This window comes from Lepus europaeus, chromosome 18 (genome assembly GCF_033115175.1).
Source record: "Lepus europaeus isolate LE1 chromosome 18, mLepTim1.pri, whole genome shotgun sequence".
Classification (NCBI taxonomy): domain Eukaryota; kingdom Metazoa; phylum Chordata; class Mammalia; order Lagomorpha; family Leporidae; genus Lepus; species Lepus europaeus.
In genome coordinates, this window is record NC_084844.1 from 24,966,939 (window position 1) to 24,988,898 (window position 21,960).

Genomic DNA, 21,960 nt, shown 5'->3' on the forward strand with positions numbered 1-21,960 from the left:
CATGGAACTTTTTTTTTCTTTTATATATGTATATATATATATATATACAAAGTTGCCCAGGTTTACTTCCCAACAGGCCTTCCCTCTTGTCCCTGCCTGTTGCTGTGCGCCCTTCCACACTCAGGGGAGGGCTTCTCTGGCCTCCTCAGCTGTGATTTCCTGGGAGTAGAGGTCAGTGAAGAGAGCTGGCAGCCAGTAGTGGGCCTCTCCTGGGGCCTGCAAGTCCAGCCAGGCCAGCCCTTCCTTCAGCAGGTGTTCCTGGAGGACGACAGTACAGAGTGAGTCGAACGGGGAAGTTAGCGTAGGCTGGACTAACAATCTGCAAACTCATTTGGGCTTCAGTGAGACTTTCAGGCAATCTAAGAGTGCACACATCAACACAACCAAACTGGAATGATCACTTTGGCTTTCTCTTGCCCAAGGTGTGAGAAATGCTCCCACATCTTTGAACTTGAAGAGAGCCAAGTCCACTGTAGTGGGATGGCCCTGGATCCAGTACAGTGGCTACTGCTGCCCTGGCTGTCTGTGCTAACTCGCTGGGGAACACAAGTGCAGGGCCAGTGCCTAGAGCTGGGAATATGCTTGAGGTGGGTTGCTTCTGCCCAATACCATTTTGCAGATGAAATTTGAAAAAGCCTAGAGAATTGAACTGAGTGGCTATGGGAAGACACTAAAGGCAGGGCTCCCATGTTGAGCACTACTATGAAATTTGGATATATAAAACTAAGACACAGCGTATGAACATAATTACAAGTAAATATCCTACATGGTTAATTGCCTTCACTCTGAGCTGTCACTGTCTACACAAACTATTAAGCTGGTGACCAGGAACTGTGCTCACTCGCCCAGGAGAGAGGGCAGGTGGCAGCCGTGGTCCTCCAAAAGCAAGGGCCACCTGGTCTGTGCCTGCCAGGATGACAAGCCTGCCTACCTTCAGGGGAGCACTGGGCTTCTGGTTAAGGTAAGAGGCCAGCAAAGATAGGCTGCAGCTCCTGCCTGTGTGGAACCCACCTCCCACCTCCCATCAGGGCCACCTTTCCTGGACCATTCTGAAGTCACATACCAGCACTTGGCGCGCACGCTCGGTCTCCCATTTAAGACTGGCTTTGATTTCACTTACAGTCACGTAACCGTTTTTCTGAAGGAAGGAGGAACAGGGATCGAGTCAGTTAACTGAGGGTACTTTCTGCATCCAGTATCTGCACCCGCAACACGTGTACTTGGACACAAAAAGGGAAGAACTACCCTGGGGCCAAGCCCCAGAGCACAGAAAAGGCAGTGTTGAGAAGCCCTCGGGGCCAGCGCTGTGGTGCAGCGGGTTAATGCCCTGGCCTGAAGCGCCGGCATCCCATATGGGCGCCAGTTCGAGTCCTGGCTGCTCCACTTCCGATCCAGCTCTCTGCTGTGGCCTGGAAAAGCAGTGGAGGATGGCCCAAGTCCTTGGGCCCCTGCACCCACGTGGGAGACCCGGAAGAAGCTCCTGACTCCTGGCTTCGGATCGGTGCAGCTCTGGCTGCTGCAGCCAATTGGGGAATGAACCAACAGATGGAAGACCTCTCTCTCTCCCTCTCTCTCTCTCTCTCTGTAACTCTGATTTTCATAAATAAATCTTTAAAAAAAAAAAAAAGAAAGAAAAAAAGAAAAAAGAAGCCCTAGCAGATGGGAACAGAGAGGTGACCCGGGTCAGAGATGGCTTGGTGGGTTTGGCTGTAGAAGTGAGGTCCTTGGTGTTAACTTAAGTGAGACTTCGGCAGAGGGCCTAAGTATAACAAGAGAAGAATCAATGATTACAGGAAGGAATGGAGATAATTACAGTATTTAAATATTCAGGCCCTGGGGCCGGCACTGTGGCACAGGGGGTTAAGCCACCAGCTGCGATGCTGGCATCCCATACGGGTGCTGGTTTTGTATCCAGGCCGTTCCACTTCTGATTCAGCTCCCTGCTAATGCGCCTGGGAAAGCAGCAGAGGATGGCCCGAGTACCTGGGCCCCTGCCACCCATGTGGGAGACCTGGAAGAAGCTCCTGGCTTCGGCCTGGCCCAGTCCCAACCGTTGCAGCTATCTGGGGAATGAACCAGCAGATGGAAGATCTCCATTTCCTCTCTTTCAAATAAATATTCAGCCGTGTCCTGTCTCACCTTATCTACCCCAATATTAAAAAAAATAATAAAAACACCTCTCCCATTTCTTTTTTTTTAACACTATAGAATTCAGAAAATTGAACATGTCTTCCCTAAACACATAATGGGGATTTGGGGGCAAGTGGTATATGCTTCAGGCATGCTGAACAATGAGGGAATAGCAAACGAGATTTAAAATGTGTGTTGAAGAATCCATAAGGGGGCCTGGCATTGTGGCGTGGTGGGTTGGGCTGCCACATGCAATGCCAACATCCCATACGGGTGCCAGCTCAAGCCCCGGCTGCTCCACTTCCCATCCAGCTCCCTGCTAATGCGCCTGGGAAGGCAGTGGATGACGGCCCAAGTGCATGGGCCTCTGCACCCATGTGGGAGACCCAGATGAAGCTCTTGGCTTTGGAAAGAACGGGGAGGAGACCAGAATGGCTGCACGCTCACAGCGCACACGGTCCACACACACTCAGGGAGGAGGCGCGCCAGTACCTCTGCCAGCTGCAGCACCACGGTGTGATCCATGTTGAGTTCAGCTGGAACAGACTGAATGAGGTAAGTGCCGCCCACGGGGATGATGCCGAAGCCGGTGCCGAGCGCCTTGAGTTTCTTGATGGCCCTGATGAGGTCATCTCTGAGGTGAGGGAGAGCAGCGTGAGCCCCTTGGCAGAGCAGCCCCAGCAAAGTGGCTTCAGCTCCGTCCTGGGCAAGCTGCCCTGAGGACACTGAGAAGGCTGCCCCGCACAACTCTGTGGGTCAAAGGCAGGGCTGCAGGGCCCCGCACGGTGCTCGGGTATTCCAGAGCAATGCCAGAGGAGCCAGGCTCTCTGCTCCACAAACCATGTGCTCCCGACCCAGACAGAGGTCAAAAATATGCCCACAGGGGCCTAGCAGGACCTGTGAATGAGAGCTGCAGAGAGGACAGGGGGCAGCACGAACTGGGGCTAACTTCCCCAAAAGCAACCCAGCTGGTCACTGCCGCTTGGAAAGTGCCATATTTTCTAATTCCTTTGACACTTAGAAAAGCCACAAAGCAATGTGTACATCCTATATCCAGCCCTTACACGGAGAGGTGGCAACTCTGCCAACGTCTTCCAAAAGCTCACAAGAAATACATCTCATGAACAAACTATGCATGGACTTCAAGCTGGTTTTTGCACCAAAATAAACTTCTAACTCTATTTTGCTAGGACCTTGTGAAGTCTGTTTGCGTATCACCTAACCAGCAGGGGAAAGGCAACCTCAAGAGAGCGGAGTACCTTCTCCAGCCCCTGAGAGCACCAATTAACATGTTTGAAATGCACTAACTCATCCCGAGAGTTGCTGTGCGACCAGCATCCTGCTAACCTCAGGTCTTCGTGACCTCACGCTAGGCTGGCTCCTTGGGAGCTGCATCTCCAACAGCCTTTGTCTTCCCACATTGGACTCCCACACGCAGACTGGTGAGCCCCGCCTCTTCCCCAGCCTGTCTAGGTGCCTACTCTATAGTCTCCTTGGGCTCCAACAATTTCAATGAAGAAGAAAATAGCACACGTTCACATGAACGATGCTGAGAAGGAAACATCACAACACATAACAGCTGGCAATCTCTTGGCTGAGAAATAATGGGTGGTTGTGTTTTCTTTTTCATCTCTCTGTACTTTCACTTTTCTAAAATTAAAGTATGTTTTGTCTGATCATAGAGAGGAATAAAAATGATTCCTGAGCTAGCCCACACATTTGAGGAACAGGGAGGAAAGATTCCTTTTGAATAAAGACCTCCTTCCATATTCCGAGGGGTTGGAAGGCGAGACCTACTGGCTGACGTCCTGCGCGAACTTGCCTCTTCCTTTTAACACCTGCTGATGTAGTTCTTCCAGAGTGATCAGACCTACAGCGGTCACGGGGACAGGGGAGAAGACAGAGAGCAAAGAGGTCATCTTTATGGCTGCAGTCACTTTAAACAAGTAGACAGTCATTACTTTCCAACTGCCCACAAGTAGCAAACAGCATTTTAGCTCCTAAATTTCTTTCACCTCTCTCCTTACAAAACAATTAGCCACAATATTAAAAATTGGTTCTGAGACCTTGTTAGCACCTTCAGTAGAGTGACCCATGAAAATCTGAACACAACAGCAGCAGCAGGGGCTGGCACTGTGGTGCAGCAGGTTAGACCACTGCTCCCGACACCAACATCCTGTGTGAGCGCTGGTTCAAGTCCCAGCTGCTCTGCCTCCAGGATACCTCCCTGCTAATGCACCTGGGAAGGCAGAAGGCCCAAGTGCGTGAGGCCCCGTCACCCATGTGGGAAGCCCAGATGGAGTTCCTGGCTCCTGGCTGCAGCCTAGTCCAGTCCTGGCTGCGGTGGCCACTTGGGGAGTAAACCAGGAGACAGGAGATCTGTCTCTGTCCTGTGCTTTCTCTCTGTTGCTCTGCCGCTCCAAGCAATGAATTAATTTCTAAAACTACTGTCTCCTGGCAGCCAGTCACTTGTAACTGGTTTGAAGCTTGCCTGCTTTCTTCAACACTGACCATTCAAGGCGCTTATGAGGAAAGATGACCTCACCAGATGGCCATGTCACAACCTGGGGCCACGATGTGGGAGCACAGGGACTTGGCTGGGCCACCATCCCTAGCACAGGCGGTGCAGGCAGTGACTCACAGGCAACCCTGCCTCAGATGCACCAGAAAACAGGGAACAAGGGCTACTCCCACCTCCCTACTACGTTCTGGCCAAAGATTTTTGGAGAACAGAACCACTCATTCAAGTGATCTGCCTTCCCCTTCCTTGGCCGTGAAGACCCGCCATGGACTCAGCTGCACGAAGCGCCCAAGGCGCAGCTCACACCCTCACAGCCCTGCCCAGTGCAGGAGGGCCAAGGGTATCGTCGGAGCTTTTCTCCCTCTCCCTCTCAGACAAAGTCCAAAGCCAGCCCACAGGTACTGGCCACCCTCACCTCCATTGCGATGCTTCAGGGCCAGGCACACTTCGATAATCTGGACACCCAGCTCATAATAGAAGTCCCCCACTCCCAGCATCTCCGACCAAAATCCTTTTCCAGCTATAAGACAGAAAAACAAACTCTAGGTTATCTGTTACTCCTTTTCTCTCGTAGCTGGATGAGCCTATCTGCGGCAGACGAAGCCCCACCCCCACCCCCCCACCCGGCCATCACACCTCCTGCTCCCTTTGCTGCTCAGGGTCCTTGACAAGGGAACTCGTGCTGACTCCCGGTCACGTGCCAAGGAATGAGCTCAGACAATTCCAAGGGTGGGCGAGCTAAACGTCACTTCTACTTTGATCATTCTAGTTGAAGACACTAAAAAAAAGTACTGTTTATGTTCCCAGAACAGACAGCAAAATGCAATGGGGCCAGCACTGCGCTGGAGCAGGTTAAGCCACTGGCTGTGACGCCTGCATACTGGTAGGCATGTAGTGCCGGGTCAGCCCGGTCCTGGCTGCTCTGCTTCCGATCTAGCTTCCTGCTAATGCACCTGGGAAAGTAACCAATGATGGCCCAAATACACGGGTGCCTGCCACCAGGATAGAGCTCCTGGCTCCTGGCGTTGACCTGGCCCAGTCCTGGCTGTTTCAGGCACCTGGGGCGTGAAACTGCAGATGGACTATCTCTTTCTCTCTGTCTCTATCTCTATTTCTCCCTCTCTCACTGTTGCTCTGCCTTTCAAATACATTTTTTAAAATTTGACTGGCGCCGTGGCTTAACAGGCTAATCCCCCACCTTGTGGCGCCAGCACACTGGGTTCTAGTCCTGGTCGGGGTGCCGGATTCTATCCCGGTTGCCCCTCTTCCAGGCCAGCTCTCTGCTATGGCCTGGGAAGGCAGTGGAGGATGGCCCAAGTGCTTGGGCCCTGCACCCGCATGGGAGACCAGGAGAAGCACCTGGCTCCTGCCTTCGGATCAGCACGATGTGCCGGCCGCAGCGGCCATTGGAGGGTGAACCAACGGCAAAAAGGAAGATCTTTCTCTATGTCTCTCTCTCTCTCACTATCCACTCTGCCTGTCAAAAAAAAAAAAAAAAAAAATTTAAAATTTGGGCCAGCGCCGTGGCTCAATAGGCTAATCCTCTGCCTTGCAGCACCAGCACACCGGGTTCTAGTCCCGGTTGGGGCGCCGGATTCTGTCCTGGTTGCCCCTCTTCCAGGCCAGCTCTCTGCTGTGGCCTGGGAAGGCAGTGGAGGATGGCCCAAGTGCTTGGGCCCTGCACCCCATGAGAGACCAGGAGAAGCACCTGGCTCCTGGCTTCGGATCAGCATGGTGCGCCGGCCGCGCCGGCCATTGGAGGGTGAACCAACGGCAAAAGGAAGACCTTTCTGTCTCTCTCTCTCTCACTGTCCACTCTGCCTGTCAAAAAAATAAATAAATAAAATTTTTTAAAAATTAAAAAAAAATTCATTGAAGGGGCCAGCACCACGACTCACTAAGCTAATCCTTCCCCTGTGGCACCGGCACCCCCAGGTTCTAGTCCAGGCTGGGGCACAGGATTCTGTCCCGGTTGCTCCTTTTCCAGTACAGCTCTCTGTTGTGGCCAGGGAGTGCAGTGGAGGATGGCCCAGGTCCTTGGGCCTTACACCCGCATGGGAGACCAGGAGAAGCACCTGGCTCCTGGCTTCAGATCAGCGCGGTACGCCAGCCACAGCAGCCATTGGGGGGTGAACCAACGGAAAAAGGAAGACCTTTCTCTCTGTCTCTATCTCTCACTGTCCACTCTGCCTGTCAAAAAAAAAAAAAAAAAATCACTGAAGGGGCTGGTCTTGTGGCCTAACGAGTTAAGCTGCCACCTGCAGTGCTGGCATCCCCTATGGGTGCCAGTTCGAGTTCTGACTGATCCACTTCTGAACCAGCTCTCTGCTGTGGCCTGGGAAAGCAGTAGAAGATGGCCCAAGTCCTTGGGGCCCCGCATCCACGTGGGAGACCTGGAAGAAGCTCCTGGCTTCAGATCGGCGCAGCTCCGGCTGCTGTAGCTACTTGAGGAATGAACCAGCGGACGGAAGACCTCTCTCTCTCTCTGTCTTTCAAATAAATAAATCACTCTTTTAAAAAAATCCACTGAAAACAACATTGAGTGAAAAACACGTAGTAATTACAGCTCATGAATAAGGGAGGGAAGCAAATAAGAGGGGTCTAGAGGGACACTTGTGGACCTTAACCGTCAGGTGAGGCTCTCTGCCGCGAGGGGACAGGCTCAGGTGTCCACTTCCTCCTTTAGGGAACTCTTTTCTGCCTGACTTCGTGATCACGCACTACTTTTACAAAATTAAATTGTTTAAGAGAAGAAGAAAACATCACTTAAGACTACCACTGGAAATCCTTCTGGGAGAGATGCTGGACACTGGCCGCTCGGCACTGCCCCGGCCTCTCTGTGCGGCCTCTGGCCCTTCTGCAGGACGTCCCAACAGTGCTGACAGGGACTAGGGAAGCTTCTGTCCCTCAAAGACCCCAGGGGACACTGGACCCCTGCAGGTGACTCCTTACAGGCCAGAGGATCCACCCCAATGGTCGCGCACATGTCCTGGAACTGCACCCGGAACTCGGGATTCTTCCGGATCTCCTGCTTGTGTTTGCTGGCGAATTCCTCCAGGTTGGTCTTGAACATGTCCAGCTGCTTTGACATCTGTTGGACGGACACTAAGGTTAGGAGCAGCAGCCTGGTGACAATCGGACGCTAAACACGGGTTGCTGGCCTGGGGAGGACGAAGGCTGAAACAGCCCGTCTGCCGTCCCCTCCCTTTCCCCATGTGTCCCCGTTCTAAAATCAGGACTCATCCGCACGCACATCTAACGGGTGCTGCTTCCCTTCTTCCAGAACTTATGAAATTCAAGTGGTACTTAAGAAGCCACTTTTCTTAGAAGCGAGGGGAGGCAGGGTCCACGCGGAGGAAAACCTTCCACCACCACCAGAAGGCGGCACGAGGGAAAGGCAGGCCAGCGGGGAAGGGGGCGACGCTGTGTAACCTGTGCGTCGGCGACCACGTTGGGGATCAGCCGCAGACACAGCAAACCTCGGCCGAGGCTGTGCATCTAACAGAACGCCTTCCACAGCTGAATGCAAAAGGGCTGGGATTTTCTAAAACGTTATTGGTACTACCTTCTCTTTCCCTAATTAACAAAGCCCACCTTCGACCCCATCGAGGGTGGTCACTCCTGAGCGTGTCACAGAAACGGGAATCACCATGTGCAGGCAATTTCCACGTCCCTCCCTCCCGGGCGTGGGAACTTCCGGGAGCACGACTTGCGTCTGGCGTTTTTCTCAGTTCAGTTCAAGGGCCCACCGCCCTGCCTAACCCGCCGCCCCCTCTTCTTCACTGACCACCATCAGTGAGTGACCTCGGCGCCGGTCCGGAGGAGGAGGCAGCAGAGGGGAGCGCGCAGGAGCTGCACTCCCGCCACTCGCACTTCCTCCTGGATGTGCCCAGATGTCTCACGGCGGTGGGCCAGGCCATATCTTCATTTTATTCCAAAGAATTGAAAAGCCCAGGGGCAGGTGCTTGGTGAAGCAGTTGAGATGCCAGCACCCCACATCGGAGAGCCTGGTTCAAGCCCCAGCTCCGCTTCCAACAGAGATTCCTGCTCTACGCACACCCTGGGAGGCAGCAGACGCTGGCTCAAGTACTTGGGCTCCTGCCACCCACGTGGGAGACACAGACTGAGTTCCTGGCTCCTGGCTTTGAACCAGCAGATGAAAGACCTCTCTCTGTCTGTTACTCTGCCTTTCAAAGAAAATTAAAACCAATACATTTTTTAAGAAATAAAAGCCCCTCCCCCCCAAAAAAAAGTGAACCAGCAGGTGAAAGATATGTCTCCCCACCCCCAAACCCCACCTCTCCCTCTCTTTAAAAAAAAAAAAAAAAGCCCCCAAAAGACTGAGGTCAAGAGCTCTACCACCTACTACCCATATATACAATCTTGGATAATTTACTCAATGCCTCCGTCCTCAAATCCAAACTGGCACTGACACAGTTCCCTACCTATGGATTTGTAATGAAGACTGAACAAGACAAATGTATCCAAAGAAGATGGACAAGTGCCTGGGACAACATTCACAGGTAATCACTCAAAGAGGTTAGCTTGAGGGGGCGGGTGCTGTGGTGCCACAAGTTAAGCGGCCGCTGCACAGGCATTCCATATGGGCACCTGTTTGAATCCCGGCTGCTCCAATTCTGTTCCAGCTCTCTGCTTATGGCCTGGGAAAGATGTGGAAGACGGCCCAAGTGCTGGGGCCCCTGCCACCTTTTTGGGAGACCCGGAAGAGGCTCCTGGCTCTGGCCTGATTCAGCCATTTGGGGAATGAACCAGCAGATGGAAGATGTCTCTCTCTCTCCTCTTTCTGTAACTCAGCCTTTCAAATAAATAAGTAAACATTTTTTAAAAAGATAAAGATGTTAACTTGTTATGCACAAGTCACCTGTAAGATCGCAGAAACCCAGATTCGCCAGACACCCATTTTAGGTCAACTCAAGCAATCCAGGTGTTCCTTCAACCCCACTTCCTGCCTGGAGCCCTCGGCCCGGCCCACTCACCTGCGCCAGCTGGTCCTCCGCCAAGACAGTCCCTCGCTCCTTATACTTGGCCTGTCGGACAAAGAGCGGAGCGTAAGTTGAGAGGGTGGGCGCTGGGGGCCCTCGCTCGCGCCGCCACAGCTCCAGCAGGAAAAGCGGAGGGTCTCTGACATGGCGTCCTAGGGGAGAGGGGCCAGAGTGGGGGGCAGAAATCCACGACTCCAGGGCAATCCAGTTTGGGGAAGCGGAGGGAAGGGCTGGTGAGGATGGGAATGATGAGTCTCCACGCCCCCGGGAACTGGAGAAACAGTTCCGCGGGGCCCGAGCAGCCGCGTTAGGAGCGATGTAAAGCTACCGAAGTCTGTGCCGGGAGAACTCGGCCTCTGGCGGGTCGGGCCTTCTTCCCCCTCACCTCAGCCAGCTTCTTCTTGGCGATGGCGCCGGCTCCCACCCCGCGGCGGTGCATCGCCGCCTCGGGCCCGCGGGCCGCCCCGCTGCCGGGACCCCAGGTCTCCTGGTCCCGGGCTCCGCCGCCGGCCGCCCGATGCGGAAGCTGGGCCGCGCGTCATCTGTGCGCGCCGGAAGCCACACACCCCACTTCCTGCCGCGGGGCTCGGATCGCCCGCCGCCGTGTGTCCCCGGCCCCGCCTTTGCTCTTCGCCGAGCTCCGCAAGGCCCCGCGGCCGGAAAGCTCCTTTCCTGGACGTGACGCCCTGGCCGCCATTGTACGACCCCTAGCATGGTGTTCACGTGGGTGCCCTCGGGCCCTGGTCGCCCTATTACAGCCTGTCCACCGCCTGGTGGTCAGCAGTGGCTCGTGGAGCACCCGCTTGCAGCCTGCCAGACGTTGTGTTGGCCGTCGAGCCGAAAACGATCCATTCCGCCCTAACGGAGCTCACCTGTTGGGATCATATATAGCGATTCTGACTTGGGAGCGCCTTAGGGTTAAGAGCTTGCACCCTGGCATCATTTTGGCTGCAAAGCTCAGTTCCACTATATGTGGTCCAGTAACTTCAGGCAAATGCCTTAGTTCTTGTGTTTCACTATCTGTAGTCGGAAAATAGAATAAAACCTACTTGTGAAGATTAAGTAATAACACATTTAGTGCAATGGCTAGCACATGAATATCAGTTACGATTGTTTTTCTTAGTCTTTTAAGGTGGTGGATCTTAGCAGATCAGGGTAAGTCCCTTCTTGCGACCCGGGCATCCCCTATCAGAGCCACCGCTGGGGTCCCAGCTGCTCAGCTTCTGATCCAGCTTCCTGCTAATGCTCTTGGGAAAGCAGCTTAACATGGATCAAGTACTTGGGCCCCTGTACCCACGTGAGAGACCCAGAGGGAGTCCTCAGTTCCTGGCTTCAGCTTGGACCAGCCCTGGTTGTTGCGGGAGAATGAATTATCAGTTGGAAGATGTGACTGTGTGTCACTCTGCCCATCAAATAAATCTTTTTCAAAACATGAGAGAAATCTGAGTAGAGCAAATCAAGACTGTCAGAGCTGGAAGAATCTTTAAGAGTCGCCTGGAGTCCAGACTGCAGCCCTCCGGCAGAATTCAGCCCTGAGAAGTTGTGTCAGCAGAATACCCGTAGGGGAGCAAGTCTTTCCACTCGCGTAGTCCCCACCCCTTTTACCCTTTGGCCTACTCTGCTCTTGAAAGTTCTTTGGCCAGCTCTTCGCCAATCCAGTTTGCTGCCTCTGAATTCTAAACTATTGCCCTTGGTTTTTGTTTTTTAAGATGGGGACATAGACTTAGATGTGTGTGAATAGTAATAACCAAAGTTAACTTTCACTTTGTGCCAAGTACTATCTTTACACTTTTTAAAAAGATTTTTATTTATTTATTTGCGAGGTAGAGTTACAGACAGAGAGGGAGAGACAGAGAGAACGGTCTTCCATCTGCTGGTTCATTCATGGCCCCAAATGGCTGATCTGAAGCCAGGAGCTTCTAGGTCTCCCACGCAGGTGCAGGGACCCAAAAAAGCTGGATCAGAAGAGGAGCAGCCAGGACTAGAACCGGTGCCCATATGGGATGCCAGGGCTACAAGCAGAGGCTTAGCCCACTAATGCCACAGCGCTGGCCCCTATCTTCACATTTGCTTCAACGTAGGACGTAGGTACTTTCTTATGGTCTTTTCACAGGCAGGAAATTGAGGCTGCAAGAGAGAAATTAACTGGGCAAGCCTGAGATGTATTAAGTGATTTCAATCTAAGGTGTCATGGCTCTAGAGTCAGCTGAAATATGATGAGATTAGGAGGAGACAGGAGAGCATTCCAGGCAGAAATAACCCAAGGCAAGGGTTGGGCGGAAGGCGAGAACCCTCCCTTCAGTGAGTGGAGAGCATTGGGAGAGGACCTCAGACTGAAGTATGATGGCTTTGACCATACAAGATGGAGGTGCTAAACTTGGAACAAGCTGAGTTTGCCCACTTCCCTTCACCCCCACGCCACCACCCTCATCCAACTTATGTCATCTCTCCTGGAATCCCCCAAAAGCCTCTTAACCACTTTCATCACCATTTATATTGAGAGGAAATATGAAATAATCTCAGTAGAATCTGCCCTGTCTTCCGAGTTCTGGAATGTGAATGATCATCTCTAACATGCCCCTGCTCAAAACCCTCCAGGAACTTCAAGTTTGCTCTGAGGATAAAATGGAAAATCCTTAACATGACCCTGGGGCATAGCTTTTGCCCACCCTCCCAGCCTCTGCTTGTGCTGTTCTACCTTTGCCTATTCTTTTCACCATTTTTCCCTTTTTTGTTTTATTTATTTATTTATCATTCATCCCTGCAGAGACAGATAGAGTTTCCATCTGCTGGTTTACTCCCCAAATGCCTACAACAGCTGGGGCAGGGCTAGGACTCAGCCAGGAGCTGGGAACTCAACCCAGGTCTCCCTTGTGAGTGGTGGGAAGCAGGCACTTGAGCCGTCACCACTGCCTCCTGGAGTCTGCATTAGCAGGAAGCTGGAGTCAGGAGCCGGAGTTGGGCATAAAACCCAGGCACTCCCTGATGGGACATAGGTGTCTTCACTTGGCCCCCTTCTGCCCATCACCTCTTGCTATATAATAACACTGGCTGATATGTGTTAAGCCTCCTCATATGTGTCTGGTTGTTTTATTTTTCAAGTCTCACTTAGCTTAAACATCATTTTCTCAGAGAGGTAGCCCTGACCCTCCCACTCCCACTCCATCTAGAGAAGGCGTCTCCATCCCCCAGTGCCTCAGTCTTTGTTCATGTAACTGAGCGTGCATCTGATCATGAATGTGTTTCTTTTCTTCTTCTTTTTTATTTAATTAGTGTATTTAAAGAGTAAGGCCTGTCTCTGTCACTACGTGTTAAACTCCTCCGGTCAAAGATTGTGTCTATGCCCATTGCTGTGTGTATACGCGGTGTTTGGCACAGGCCCTGCCTACACTAAATTTCCAGTAAGTGGGGCCAGCGTTGTAGAACAGTGGGTTTGGCACTGGTTCGAGTCTTGGCTGCTCCACTTCTGATCCCGCTCCCTTCTAATGCTCCTGGAAAGCAGCAGAAAATGGTCCAAGTGCTTGGGCCCCTGCCACCTACGTGGGAGACCCAAATGGAGTTCCAGACTCCTGGCGTTCCAGCCCAGCCATCTGGGGAGTGAACCAGTGGATGGAAGATCTCTCTCTCTCTCTCTCTGTAACTCTGCCTTTCAAATACATAAGTCTTAAAAAAAAGTTTTGACGATTTGGAAGAAAAAGGTTTCCAGGATGTGTTTGTGGGTGAACAGATGCGTTAGTGGATGTGGGTCAGAATGGGCTCTCCGTTTCACTGGGAGGCGCCCCCACATGCAGAGACCCCACACAGCCACATGTGCCTGGGTGGGGCTCCTTGGACTCATGAAAAAGTTTTCACCGTGAGCACAACCATCTAGTTCAGCTTAAACTTTATTGGTTTGGCTCCCTTGGGGTGCTCTGGAGTGAGGCTGAAGCAGGGGCTGAGTAAGCGGAGGGCAGAGTCCAGTCCTGAGCCGGCTCGGTCAGTGTCACAGAGACCTGGGAAAGGAGAAGAGGGGCGGACCTAAGGGTCGTTATCGACTCGGATCAGCCCAGCAAGTTTATTTTGGCACCCGGCCACAGTCACACCTCGCCTACCTCCACATCACCTTTTTAGTGGTAAGAGCTAAGTGACAAAGGTACAGAAGCTGTCACCCGCCTTCCTATGGAGAGTTTCTCGTGCTCTTCTCCAGGAGGCTGGCCACAGCCACCTGCCCAGATTCGTTTCCCTCAGTCCCTGTCCAGTGTCAGGATCCGAATGTTCTAGATCTGTGTCTGCACCTGGAATGAGTGTTCTGTCTCTCCCATAGCTGGATGGGTCTCTCCATGGTGTTTAGGATTTAGTTGAAGAGTTTCCTTGGTGACAAGGTAGATTTAAAAGGCCATTGTGATGGGGCCAGAGCTGTGGCATAGCGGGTAAAGCCACCACCTACAGTGTTGCCATCCCATATGGGTGCTGGTTCGAGACCTGGCTGCTCCACTTCTGATCCAGCTCTCTGCTGGAAAGCAGTAGAAGATGGCCCAAAGCTCCTGGCTCCTGGCTTCAGATCGGCACAGCTCCAGCCGTTGCAGCCAATTGTGGAATGAACTAGAGTATGGAAGACACCTCTCTCACTCTCTCTCTCTCTCTTTTTCCCTGTGTAACTCTTTCAAATAAATAAATTTTTTTCTTTTTTGTTTGTTTTTTTATTTTATATATTTTGTTTTTTAAATTTTTTTATTATTTGTTTATTTTTTTGTTTCTTGTTTTTTATTTGTTTTTTTTTAATCTTTTTTTTTATTATTTTTTTGACAGGCAGAGTGGACAGTGAGAGAGAGAGAGAGACAGAGAGAAAGGTCTTCCTTTGCCGTTGGTTCACCCTCCAATGGCCACTGCAGCCAGCACGCTGCGGCCAGCGCACCGCACTGATCCGAAGGCAGGAGCCAGGTGCTTCCTCCTGGTCTCCCATGCGGGTGCAGGGCCCAAGCAGTAGGGCCATCCTCCACTGCACTCCCAGGCCACAGCAGAGAGCTGGCCTGGAAGAGGGGCAACCGGGATAGAATCCGGCACCCCGACCGGGACTAGAACCCGGTGTGCTGGCACCGCAAGATGGAGGATTAGCCTAGTGAGCCGTGGCGCCGGCCATTTTATTTGTTTTGATTTATTTTGTTATTTTTATTTTTCATTGTTCTTATTTTTTATTTTTTATAGTTTTTTGTTTTTTATAGTGTTTTTCTTTTTTATAATTTTTATTTATTTTTTTGCTGTTGTTGTTGTTTCTAAATAAATAAATAAATCTTAAAAAAAAAAAAAAAAGGCCAAGAGAGCAGCCATGACTAGAGTAGGACAACCTGTTTCTCACTATAGGGCTTCCTGTCGCTGTGTACGTGCCATGTCCCAGGTGTGCAGAGGAGAGAGTGGCGCATCACCCAGAGGAAGTTGCCCAGGAAGCCCACGTGGGCACAACAGCTGCCAAGTCTCCTGAGCTGCTGGCACCCCTCAAACGTGACCCTTGTCTCTGCACCCACATTTCCTTATTTAAGCCTCACAACAAACCGTTAGCAGGGTTTGGCCACATGCGCTGGGGGCAAACATCAGAATCCATGTCTGACCCTGAAGTTCAAGTTTACAAACCACTGGGCAGCACCACATCCTCCCACCTGTGCCTGCAGAGCTCCATCTGATCCAGCACCCAGGCCAGCAGCTCCTGCGTCAGCAAACCCCTCAGCAGATCTTGGTCGGCAGGGTTCTTGGGTGGCGAGCTGTGAAGGAGACAGCCTCTGGTGAACTGCTTTTGCCTGGGCCTCACCCAGGGAGAGTAAATACGGGGCCTGGGGCACCGAGCGGCCTGGGACGTGGTGGAGGGCGTCAACACAGCTACCTCTCTGTTAGCTCAGACCTTGGGCCATTTTCTGCCAATTCCACCCAGCTCTGTCTGCTGGAGGAAAATGGGTTTCTCAAGATAGTGGTGCCTAACAGCCCATCCCCACCTCCACCCGCACCCCAGAACACATTCGAGGAACCCCAGAGAGTGAGCATTCAGCCTGGCCACTAAGATGCCCCTGTCCCACTTCAGAGGGCCTGGGTTGGCTCGTGACTCCAGCTTCCTGCGAAGGCAGGCTCTGGGAGGCAACAGGGATGGCTCAAGTAATCGGGTCCCTGCCACCCACGTGGAAGATCAGGATTGAGTTCACGGCTCTTGGCTTTGGCCTTGGCCCCAGCCAAACTCAACCCCAGCCTCTGCAGGGAGTGAGCCAGCAGGTGGAAGCTCTCTGTCTCTCAACATAATAATAATAATAAGCCCCTAGGGATTGCTTTTGCTCTTTGGAACACTGCCTGCTACAGAGTCCTGGTGTCCCCAGAGAGGGGTCGCTGATTTCAGAGGACTTGTACTAGGAGGGTCCCCTGTGTCACAGGCTGCCTGCCTGAGGTCTGGCAGGAAGAAGTGGGGAGCCAGGTCCTGCGGTCTCTCCTTCCCGGCCCATCGCCTGCACACGAAGTCAGTGATCTCAGACACACCTGGCTCTCAGGTGCCCCTCTGTCCCCCAGGCTTCTCCCTTGCGCTCGGGCTGACCCTCAGCAGCTCCCTCCAGGAAGCTCAGAGAGGAAGAGATGCTGCTCGGAGCCGGGGTGGGGTGGGGGTGGGGGTGGCGGGGAACCTAGGGCGCAGGTCAGGAGGTTCGACGCCCCCTCCACACACACACTCCGGGACGCACTCACCCTGGCCGCTCGGCGGCCTCCTCGTCACTCCTCTGGGACTGACCAGCCAGCTGGAGGGCCCGGGCCTCCCTCTGGGTGAGGTTGTGTCTCCAGCTGGTGAGACAAAGGTTAGGCAGTGGGTGGCAGGGGCCACGTTGTCCCAGATGCTGGAGTCTTGGCTGCCTCGGCCCTGGGGCACAGGGTACCGTTTTTCTCTCCGCCCCCCCCCCCCCCCGACTTGTCTGTAGCTGCCTCCCGCGGGAAGAGCTTTCCAGAATCCACATGCTGACCAGAGAGGGTGGGGAGAGACTCGGGAGAGCAGGCAGTCAGGTAGTGGGACACGGACCATTGATTCCATTTCCAGTCCGAAGTGGCCACCGCCAAACCGTCTTTGGGAGCAGCTCAGCTCCTGCTGCCGTCTACTCAGTCCCCTGGGGACCCTCTCTGAGCCGCCCCCCCCCCCCCATTCTCCTGAAGCCTCCCTGTAGGAGGAAGACTTGCAGAGACTGCTCTCATCCTGCCCCCCAGGCTGGACTGCTGCCTGCTCCAGGGTCCTGGCCAGGGCCACCCTGGCTAACTCCCCAGCCCCGCCTAGCAACAGTGCTGCCCTGGACGGTGGCCTGGTATGAACCTAGGCAGGCAGAGCCTGGGTGTGGGGAACGGGAGCGGAGATGGGGGACGCACTCGCTCTTCCTCCCCTTCTGGGCGAGCAGCCAGTTCACAAAGTCTTGTTGGCGGATCTTGTCCATGGCAATGCTGTAGTCGCTGATGAACGTGCCCTCGGCGTACCTCGGGTCTCGAGGCCGGGGGCCGCTGCCCTTAGGGTGGGATCTGAGAGGCGAGAGGTAGAACATGCCAGGGGGGGCACAGCAGGGAAATGGCGAGGCCGGGATGGACGACTGTCCCTCGCGGGGGGCACACAGGAGAAGAGGGGGAGCCAGCCCATCTCTGAGCAGTTGGTTTTCACAGAGACACCTCTGTAGGTGCAGCAGACCCCCTGCAGCTGACCCCTAGGCTCAGGGTCCCACTTGCTGCACCTTCAGTGTGTGTGGCTCTGAATTCTGGGCAAAGAGGGAGCGGGGCGGCCTCACCCCACAGAACCTCACAAGTCCCCCTTTCTTCCCCTTGCCCAGCCCTTGTGATTCAGTTATTTGGTTCACACTCAGTTACGTAAACAGCAGTGAACGCACGGGAAAGCACGGACCATGGCTTGGGTCCTCTTAGCTCTTTGCACAAGAAATCATCTCATCTGGGGTGAGCCAGTGGATGGAAGATAGCTCATTCGCTCGCTCTCCCTCGCTCTTTCTCTCCCTCTCTCTCTGTAACTCTGACTTTCAAATAAATAACTTAATTTTAAAAAACAAATAAAGAAATCAACTTATGCTCACAGCACCGCCACAGGCAGATTCTATTTATATCCCTGCTTTGTCAATGAGGGAACCAAGAGGCAGAGGCGGCAGGTGCAGGCCCTGCTCCCGGCAGTCTGGCCCGGGTCTGGCGCTCTCGCCCCTCATCCGCGCGGTGCTTCACTCTCACAGATGTGTGTGGCCAAGAAGCCTGCCCTTGCATGGGAGAAGATGCAGCTCTTCCCTCGGGCACATCTCTCTTGCTTCCTGCCACAGTCCCGCCTTCTCTTCTCCACCATTCTTCACCGTAGCCATGACAAAGTGCAGTGTGCCTGGGCGGCAGCCGGTCTGAGTCCCCCCGGGTCTGGGTGCTCCCTGAAGGCAGGAGAAGCTTACGGACCTTTGCTCACACAGATCCACTGATCCTCGTGCACAGGAGGCCTCTCCAGCATTTGAGCGAATGCACGCATACGTGAGCGGTTCACTCTGACATCAGGAACACTTAGGCACTGGGAAGTCCTCACAGAGGTCTAACCGCCTTGTCTCTCCCTGCATGATAACTCAGCACAAATAAGCTGTGTCTCCTGCTTAGTCCTCACTCGGCACTCAGGCCACGGGCAAGCTTTCCCTTTGGGCTTCTCTCCTCTGAGCCTGGGGTCCCTCCCTTTCTCATCTCTCCCTTGAAACAAGTCCAGAACTTAGTCATCACCCAACCCCCGCCCTGTCCCTGTCCCCCTCCCTTCTCAGCAGCCCTACCTGGGGTGACCCTCTTCCTTCTCCCCATGCCCCAGTGCCAGGAACAGCAACACCAGCAGCAGAGAGCAGATCTTCATGGCCACCATCTTCCAGGGGTTCCTTCCTGGGCTAAGAGAGAAAGAGCCAGAATGTGGTCAATGGGCTGTGCTGAGGGTTCTGGATTTGAGCCCTGGGATTTAGTCCTAAGAGGCTGGAGCTTCACTGGGGGTGTGGGCATTAGAGACAGTGCCTGGAGGGGCAGGGAGTCTGACCGAGGATGGCCCTGCCTGGGAGCAGGCGTTTGCACTGCAGTTAGGACTCTCCTTGGGGACCAGGTGGTGTGATGCTGCGGTTAATCCAACCCTTGTAACCCCTGCATCCCGTATCTCCGTGCTTGGTTCAGATCCAACCTCCACTTCCAATCCAGTTCCTTGCCAAAGTGTATTCTTGGAGGCAGCAGGTGATGGCTCAAGTATTTGGGTCCCTGCCCCCTGACATGGGAGACCCAGCCGGAGTTCCCAGCTCCTGGCTTCAGCCAGGCCCAGCCCTGGACTGTTGTGGCCATTTGGGCAGGGAACCAGTGGAGAGAAGAGTGAGCTCGCTCGCTCGCTCTCTCTCTCCCTTTCTCTCTATAGCTCTGCCTTTCAAGTAAATAAATCTTGTATTAAAGTGTGAGAAGCAAAGAACCCGCTTTTTGTTTTGTTTCAAGAGTCCGAGTGAGGTGTGAGGAAGGCAGTGGGGGCACCAAGGAGCTGCACGTCTGGTCCCCCGGCTCCAGCGACCACTCCGCAGGCAGGCGCCTGGCCTTCCCCCGTTGGAACCCCGCAAAGGCCCTGTCAGTGAGCCTTCCTGCGTCCCCACTGGCTGTCATGGAAATCTTGGCCATTCCTCTTGCCCTGAAGGCAGGGCCACACCCAGAGCCATCCTCTTTTCCCACCCCCCAAGCCTGACAGTCTCAGCTCAAGGAAGTCCTTCCAGGAGTCTACCCTGTGCCCTTCTGCTGAAGGCTGGACTCCTTTCCTCCTGTGGGGCTTCAGGAGAGAATAACTTTCCTCCCAAGCCCTGAAAGCCTAAGCTAGACTTGGAGCTGCGGGGGCTGCAAGAGCCCCCCGCACCGACTGCCTTTGCCATGCGGGTGGGAGAGAGGCCTGCGTAGCTACCATCCCACTCAAGTGCAGGGGAGAAAGAGAGGTGCGGGTGCCGAGCAGCTGGGCAGGGGGACAAGATCCGTCCGCTCGCAGGTCGTGCCGTCCATCCCCTTCCCAGCTGCTCTCTTACCGGGCTTCCTGGTGGGCTCTGGACAGCACAGGGCTCTCCTCCTTCTGCCCCCTGGCCCTTCGGAGCCTGCCTCCAGGCCGGCTGCCTGAGCGCCTTTATATCCAGCATCAAAGACTCACTGATTAGCCTAAAAGCATCTTATCTCCAGAAATGAAGCCCACAGCGCCCACCGCCTGAAGTCCATCTCCCACAGATCACGGTTGCCCTTCCCGCCTGGGCGGTGCTAATTGGTGATTAACATTTAGCTATCTCCAGCTGCTGTCTGGAGCCTGCAGGCAAACAGGATACCCCAAGTACCCCCTCCTCCCTGCAGGGTACAGGCCACTGACCCTCTCTGCCTTCCTTCCCTTCTGGGTGAAGGCAGCTTTGGGCTGCGGTGGCCTTAGCAGGCAGAAGGGGGCCACTCCCACAAGGCAATGGGCTACTTCAGGATGGGAGAGAGTACAGCCGCAGTGGGCTGCACTCCAGCTCAGCAGAGTGGGGGTGCGGTACTGCCCCCAGGGGAAGGGCAGGAGCTGGTCCCAGGAGGCTGGAAAGGGGCTAGAGACCCCCGAGGTTCCCCAGGAACGGCTGGCTGTACTGAGGGCGCACACTCAAGCTGTCCTCCTGCTTAGGGCAAGCAAGAGCTGGGGAAAGAGGTGCATTCCCGCCTTGGGAACGTAGAAGGAGGGACCAGTTAGAACTTCTTTTTTATTTATTTATTTATTTTTATTTATTTTTTTAAATTTATTTTTGACAGGCAGAGTGGACAGTGAGAGAGAGAGAGAGAGACAGAGAGAAAGGTCTTCCTTTGCCGTTGGTTCACCCTCCAATGGCCGCTGCGGCCGGCGCACTGCAGCCGGCGCACCGCGCTGATCCAAAGGCAGGAGCCAGGTGCTTCTCCTGGTCTCCCATGGGGTGCAGGGCCCAAGCACTTGGGCCATCCTCCACTGCCTTCCCGGGCCATAGCAGAGAGCTGGCGTGGAAGAGGGGCAACCGGGACAGAATCCAGCACCCCGACCGGGACTAGAACCGGTGTGCTGGCGCCGCAAGGCAGAGGATTAGCCTGTTGAACCACGGCGCCAGCCACCAGTTAGAACTTCTGTCAAGATTACGAGACCCGCCGCTTGCAGTGCTGGCATCCCATATGGGCGCTGGTTCGAGTCCCAGCTGCTCCACTTCCGATCCAGCTCTCTGCTATGGCCTGGGAAAGCAGTAGAAGCCAACCCAAGTACTTGGGCCCCTGCCCCCGTGTGGGAAACCAGAAGAAGCTCCTGGCTACTGGCTTCGGATCAGCTCAGCTCTGGCCATTGTGGTCATTTGGGGAGTGAACCAATAGATGGAAAACCTCTCTCTCTCTCTCTCTCCCTGTAACTCCGTCTTTCAAATAAATAATGAATCTTAAAAAAAAAAAAAAATCAGGAGACCCTAACCCCCTCTCTTCAAATGCCTCCCCCTCCTACATGAGATGCCCTGACTCCTCCAGGAGTGGGGCCCCGAGGTCCTGCTGTGCCCCTGCATCTTGCTAGAAGACCGGGGATCTCCGAGCAGGGGACTGCGACAGCGGCTAAGCCCTCCCTGCGCGCTGCGGCTGGCTCTGTGCACAGCGGCTCAGTCCAGCTGGCCAGAGCACAGATCACATTTGCAGCAGACACCCAAGGCTCCTTCCCAGGCTCCCTCTTCGCAGTTCCCCATGGGTACCTAGAACCATAAAGTGTCAAGTTCGTGTTCTGCCTGTTAGCTCCAGGGCCTAATAAAGGCCACTTTTCTTCCGGGTGGATTCCCTAGCCTGGGAGCCGATCTAGCATGAAATTAAGTGTGTGTGTAGGATGAGAGGTACCTGGACTGGGAGGGTCACTCACCCCTGCTTCTTAGAAACCTCGCCCACCTGCCCACCCACTCCTCACTGAGGGGGTGGAAAGTCTCCCCAGGCGAGCTCACCCAGTCCTATATCCCAGCTCCCGATGGGCAGAGATTAGCTCTCTGTTCAGACTTGACCTCCCAAGGGTGATCTTGTTTCTGCTGTCAAGCCCTGAGCACTTCTGCCTGGAGGCAGAGAGTGTCCGGGAGCAGGGACATCATTTTGCTGGGACCCAGGGAGGCTCTGCAGTGGGTTCCAGCAGCCCCGGGACCCCGGCTGGCCCCCTCTGGGTGAGTTTTGAGGGTGGGCTGCTTGGAAGGCCAGTTGTGCTTCCAATTCCCACGCCACCCTCTCTCTGCAGTCTGCTCCAGACTTCCCTTTGATCTTTTGTCCTCACGCCCTGTGGTGGGCAGCCCAGGGGGCGAGCTGGCCTGC

The 21,960-nt window shown here is 54.1% G+C and overlaps 2 protein-coding genes across 2 annotated transcripts; both read right to left on the reverse strand.

The window, feature by feature from the left end:
• Nucleotides 1-2: 2 nt before the first annotated feature.
• Nucleotides 3-10,178, reverse strand: SNF8 (SNF8 subunit of ESCRT-II). The gene is made up of 8 exons (XM_062216731.1): nt 10,040-10,178; nt 9,649-9,699; nt 7,604-7,742; nt 5,067-5,171; nt 3,928-4,000; nt 2,623-2,764; nt 1,064-1,138; nt 3-258 (listed from the first exon to the last, which is right to left on the reverse strand). Exons 1-8 carry the CDS (start codon nt 10,091-10,093, stop codon nt 121-123), a joined length of 777 nt encoding a protein of 258 aa, XP_062072715.1. The 5' UTR covers nt 10,094-10,178; the 3' UTR covers nt 3-120.
• A 3,458-nt stretch (nt 10,179-13,636) lies between these two features.
• On the reverse strand, nt 13,637-18,514 carry GIP (gastric inhibitory polypeptide). Its single transcript, XM_062175071.1, has 6 exons — nt 18,429-18,514; nt 18,145-18,156; nt 17,011-17,157; nt 16,348-16,440; nt 15,288-15,389; nt 13,637-13,646 (listed from the first exon to the last, which is right to left on the reverse strand). The coding sequence occupies exons 1-6, from the start codon at nt 18,512-18,514 to the stop codon at nt 13,637-13,639; spliced, it is 450 nt and encodes a 149-aa protein (XP_062031055.1).
• Nucleotides 18,515-21,960: the final 3,446 nt, after the last annotated feature.